At 40.8% G+C, this 6,000-nt stretch overlaps 1 protein-coding gene across 9 annotated transcripts in view; it reads left to right on the forward strand.

Moving 5' to 3' along the window:
• PDGFRA (platelet derived growth factor receptor alpha) overlaps positions 1 to 4,927 on the forward strand; it is a 46,230-nt gene extending 41,303 nt beyond the window's left edge. For all 9 annotated transcript variants that reach the window (XM_067036093.1, XM_059067623.2, XM_067036096.1 and 6 more), the window contains one exon: positions 1,860 to 4,927. In XM_067036093.1, the coding sequence (XP_066892194.1) occupies positions 1,860 to 2,007 (148 nt within the window). In that variant the 3' untranslated portion in view covers positions 2,008 to 4,927. The remainder of the gene's footprint in view (positions 1 to 1,859) is intronic.
• The last annotated feature ends 1,073 nt before the right edge of the window (positions 4,928 to 6,000 follow it).

The raw sequence follows: 6,000 nt of genomic DNA on the forward strand, positions 1-6,000 counted from the left end.
CCACCGTCTGTGAAGCCTGATGAGCAGCAAGGATGATGTGGTGCTGAGTCTTGGTGGAAGCTAGCTTCTTCTGTGCCCACAGTCCAGCCATTGGCCAAGGTCCCAGGAACTGGGTTTGGCCTCCTGGGGAGAGAGGCTGCCAGGACTAGATGTTTATTAAGACCAGCCAAGTGGACTAGGGTTTACAGTGAGGCTGTAGGACCAGGGTATAAGTGGGGAGGGAAGGTGGAGTGCAGACTATGAACTGAGCAAAAGCTCAGTCTTAAGGAAGGGCCCAATCTGGAGGGTTATGAAGGGGAACTCAGTCCAGTAGCCCCATAGGTTCTAAGACCTCTGTGAGCCACAGGGGCCCCATGGTGGAGGGTAGCAGACTGCTTCCTGTGGGCTTCTATTGGCCAGGCTTGGTTCTCTGCTTGGAAACTGATATGGAAAGGAGGGGAGAGAGGCAAGAAAGGGGTGAGAGCCTCTTTTTTGGTATGCATGTGTGAGACTCTGTCATGTGGCCACCCAGCTGATGGTATGGTTTCTATGCCGTGTGTGTAGTGTAGCACGGTGCTGCAGCCTCGCCATGAGGAGGTGAAGCCATGGTCCTGCCTATCAGCAGGTGATAATCTGCTTGGAGCTAAAAGAGATACATAAAAATTTAGCAACACAGGGCAGGATAACAGTAAGACAGTAAGAGTTCAAAGAAGGGAAGACAGGCAATAGTGACAGTCTGGAGACTCTAGAGAATATTTTCTAAAAATTTTTGTGAAAAATTTTAAGTGTCCAGAAAATTTGTAAGAATATATCTAACACTTAGATTTAGCTGTTGTTAACACTGTATCACATTTGCTTTACCTATGTATTATATATATAATATACATATATATGGTAGGTGTTGTGTGTATCACAAACATACACTCATACTTTTTTTTCTTGCTAAGTCACTTGAAATAAAATCATTTGAAATTCCAGCACACATCTCCTAAGAATAAGGAGACTCTCCTACATAACCATAAGAGCATGACCACACATGAGAAAATTGACAAATATTCCTTGATATCATCTAATATCCGGGCCCTATTCAAATTCAGAGCTTGGATAACAGCAACAATAATCATAACTAACATTTATCGAGCACTTATTTTGTGCTAGGCACTCTGCTCAGTGCTGTATGGTTATTGCCTTACTGCTGTATTTAAGCTCCCTAACAAACAGGAATATTGTCAGGCACTGTTGTCATCTCATTTTATAGGCAAGGGAACAAGTTCAGGAGGTTAAGGGACTTGTGTAAAGTCCCACAGCTGGTAAGTGGTGGACCATTCCAGATCTAAGGCTTTCTGACTCTAGAGCTCCCTTCTCAGATGCTACTCTAGTAAGTAAAGAGCCTTCACCTGGGCCTTTAGGACTCAAGGGGGGATTGGATGTAAGAGGAGGGGAAGGAGGGCATTCCTGGGGCATGGGGTGAAATCCTGAGATCACAGTTTGGACATTCAGGAGCTTTCAGGGCTAGCAAGTGACTGACCCAGCTGCACTTTGCCCCAATTTCATCCCTCTGCTTTTTCTTCCCCAGTCATTTTGATCGGGCATTGCGTCTTTCCTCTTCCACTGGGGTTGAGTAGGGAAAATAGAAATTGTCACAGCTTGTTAGCAACTTTGGTGGAAGATCTGGCAGAAGAGAAGGGAAGCTGAAGTGTGGAGATGACCTGTGGATCTGGGTTTTCCATATGGCCCACTGCAGTGTGATGGGGGCTGCGTCCGGCTTGGTGGCAAAATCTTTCCCGGCTGGGTAGCCTGGGTTTGGGGGGCTGCCTTGGAAATGCCCCTATGGCCTAGCTGGTCTGACTGTGATCTTTTCTATTCTTTCCCTTCTCCAGCTCACAGACCTCTGAAGAGAGTGCCATTGAGACAGGTTCCAGCAGTTCTACCTTCATCAAGAGAGAGGATGAGACCATCGAGGACATCGACATGATGGACGACATTGGCATAGACTCCTCGGACCTGGTGGAAGACAGCTTCCTGTAACTGGAAGATTCGGAGGGGACCTTCCACTCCTGGAACCAGCTTGGATCCTTTTAAGAAAACCACTTTACTGCAATGCAGAGTTTGAGGGGAGGACTTGGATGATGTGTAAAGAGAAGTTCCCAGCCAAGGGCCTCAGGGAGCCTTCTAAATACGAATGAATGGGATATTCTGAAATGAACTTTTTTGTTGTGGCCTCTGGCAATGCTTCAGTAGCATCTCATTGGCATGTGAAGTATGGAGGTAGATGGACAAGGAAATAACGGGCCACAGGAGACAAACTTTGCGATTCAGGGGCATTGGTGAGATTCCAACGTACACAACTTTTACTGCAACAAAACTCCAGCATTGTAATTATGTAAATAACTCTAACCAAGGATGTGTTTTGATTTGTATTAACTCTCTTCTCTGGACTTCTGGAGAGGCCACTCAGTCCACCCATGTACTTCACGCTTGAAACCTGGTATCAGCTGCTGTTGGACTTTCTTATGAAGTACATGCAAAACCACTTTTGAACCTTAAAAGGTACTGGTACTATAGCATTTTACTTTTTTTTTTTTTTTTTTTTAGTGTTGAGGAGATAAAAGATAATAATTAACCAACTTTGTTTATTAGATTTGGGTCATTTATAAGCCCAACAACTCATTTTCATATTGTAATCTACGTTTATAATAATGCTACTGTTATCAGTAACGCTAAATGTGTAATATGTAACACGTTTTCCCTACAGAAAAAGCACAATTTTAAAAAAATCCTTACTAAGTAGGTGACAAGTTTGACAGTTTCTGACATTTATATTAAATAACATGTTTCTCTATAAAATATGGTTATAGCTTTAGTGGATTAAATTTAGTTGAACATAGAGAACAAAGTAAGAGTAGTGTCTTCCAGCAAGTCAGAGTTTTTAACTATGTACTGAATAGTTCCCTAATCCATTGTACTAAAAGCAATTAACTGCCCTTTGAAGTAATGCGATTTGGAATAAATAAACAAAACCCCTAAATCCTAAATGTTCTCAATATGAAGGCATGAGTCTCTGCCTAACATGACTGCTCATATTATTACCCAGTGGAAAAAGTAATCGTCAGCAAAAAGACTGGATTTGCAGAGATTTTTTTCATGCCTGGTGATATTTCTGGTGGATCTCAACACACATATATTTTTGATTCTGCGAACCCTGAAAAAGTCAGAAGGATGCCCTGAACGGGAGCCCCCTTCCTTCATTTCTCACCCCCAGGAGAAATAGTTTGGAACTCTGAGACAATAAAGGCATTGTTTAGTGAAGGCTGTGTGAGCCTTAGCCTGGATCCTTGGTCCCCATATGTAACTGGCAACCAGAATCATGAGATTCTATGTCCCCATCCGAGAGATTCTGAATTAATTAGGTCCGGGGGAGCAGAGACCTGTATTTTTATAAACATCCTGGCTATTCTGATCAGCCAGATTTGGGGAACACTGGCATAGATGACAGGAAGTTGCCATGGGAAAAAAATAATTTGAAATAGAAATCAACCACGTAGGAAGACTGCTATTTAAATCTTTGGCTTTGGGTCAGTGACATTTAATGCTATATATCTGGCAATTGCTACCCTTAATTTAATTTTACAGTCTTAGCTGAGACTGAGCAAGCCAAATCTTGGTTTAGTAGATCTTCTCACTGCATGGGGAACTGAACTCCCTCCCCACCAGTTTCCCACCAAAAGGCATGTACAAAAATGATGCAATTCAGCGTACCAAGTCTCTGTATGACCAGGTCACTATTTTGGTGAAAAAAATTTTTAAGTTTTACTGATATTTTGGGGTTAGATGGGAGGACAGATTGTCACATCCATCCAGATCGTCAAACCGGTTGTTGTGGGTTCATTGGCATTCTGTGCAATACCACTTAATTGCTGACACCATATGAATGAAACATGGGCTGTGATTATTGCAATCACTGTGCGTACTCATGGCAGGTGATGCTTTGGAAGATGTAGAAGCAATAACAAGGTACTTGACTACCTACTGGCGTAATCTCAATGCAAGCCCCACCTTTTTCATGGTAAGTGTGAAGACTGAGCCAGATTGGCCAATTTAAAAAGAAAACCTGACTAGGTTCTGTAGAGCCAATTAGACTTGAAATACATTTGTGTTTCTAGAATCACAGCTCAAGCACTCTGTTTATCGCTCCCTGTCCCTCGTACAGCCTCCTTTTGTTGGTGCTTTGCATTTTGATGTCCTTTGAGTCTTGCATGACATCATGAGGCTGGATGAAAATTCTCAGAGCAGCAGGATCTAGTCCTGACGAATGCTGTCACCTGAATTTGTATGTGGCTGCATTTATTTTTCTCTCTTAAATAGTGTTTTCAATGTATGACAGATTTGTTTCCTTTCTGGCCTCCTGCAAAGACCCCAGATGAAAATTTGTCAATCCTTCCTGCTTTCTATTTTTATGAAGACAATCAAAGTTGGCCTGAGAAACACAATTTGTGACTTTTTAAATGATTGATGCTGTCCTTAAAATGTGGTCTGCCAATCTGTACAAAATGGTCCTATTTTTGTGAAGAGGGACGTGAGATAAAATGATGTTATACATCAATATGTATATATGTATTTCTATATAGACTTGGAGAATACTGCCAAAACATTTATGACAAGCTGTATCACTGCCTTTGTTTATATTTTTTTAACTGTGATATTCCCCACAGGCACATTAACTGTTGCACTTTTGAATGTCCAAAATTTATATTTTAGAAATAATAAAGAGAAAAATACATAAGTGTTCCCAAAACAGTGGTGTGGTGAATGTTGGAGAACTAACTCGATAGGAAGAGTCTGCCGATACAATTGTATTACAAATTGCCCCGTTCATGTTTTTGTTTTAAAACGTGTAAATGAAGATCTTTATATTTCAATAAATGAGATATATATATATAATTTTAAATTATGCTAAGGTTTTAGCATTTTTGTCTTCAGTTTAACCATAAATTAAACCAATCCTATTTAATTTACTTTAGTGACATTCTAGTAGGACTCTGTATTATGGTTTTAATGAAACTAATAGAAAATTCTAGTTTCAAACATTATTTTAGGTCGTTAGTTCTCAGAACCAGCATTTGACTTAAAGATGACTGCCACCTAGCTCATCTTTGATCCTGTCTATTGTTTGTTATAGTAGCATTTTGTGCATTTTCCCCTGCACAAGGAATACAAGACTGCATTTACTCTGGACACAGTTAAAACATTGTTCAAGTATGTAAAATAAAAGGTTAAAGTCTTTTTTCACCATATCTTCTTCCCTGTCCCTGTCCCGTTTCCCAGAGGAAGAACTGCATCTTTTTTTGTGTGTCTTTTATCCTTTCAGCCCCCTTTTTGTTCATCTGCTTATATACATATATACACATCTCTACTTTGCTTTATATTTTACCTAAATGGGATTGTACTTTATGTAATGCTTTGTAATGTGCTTTGTTTTCTTTATAATAGACTTAATTTTTTTTAGAGCAGTTTTAAGTTCATAGCAAAATCGAGCAAAGGTACAGAGATTTCCCTCATACGCCCCTGTACATGCACCGCCTCTCCCATTATCACTATCCCCCACAGAGTGATACCTTTGTTAAGACTGAGGAACCTACATTGACACATCATTATCACCAGAGTCCACAGTGTTCTTTCTCTTTAAGTGCTATCTTTTAGAGATCTCTGTCACAGTATATATAGGTAAACCTTCCTCATTTTTTATCAGCTGCATAGTATCCCATTGTGTAAATATACCATAATTTATGCAATCTCGTTCCTATAGATAGATTTATAGTTTCCAATCCTTTGCTATAAAAATGACTTCATGGACTTCCCTGGTGGCACAGTGGTTAAGAATCCGTCTGCCAATGCAGGGGACACGGGTTTGAGCCCTGGTCCGGGAAGATCCCACATGCTGCAGAGCAACTAAGCCCATGCACCACAACTACTGAGCATGCCCTCTGGAGCCCATGAGCACAACTAGTGAGCCTGTATGCC

This window comes from Kogia breviceps, chromosome 6, assembly GCF_026419965.1.
Source record: "Kogia breviceps isolate mKogBre1 chromosome 6, mKogBre1 haplotype 1, whole genome shotgun sequence".
NCBI classification, from domain to species: domain Eukaryota; kingdom Metazoa; phylum Chordata; class Mammalia; order Artiodactyla; family Physeteridae; genus Kogia; species Kogia breviceps.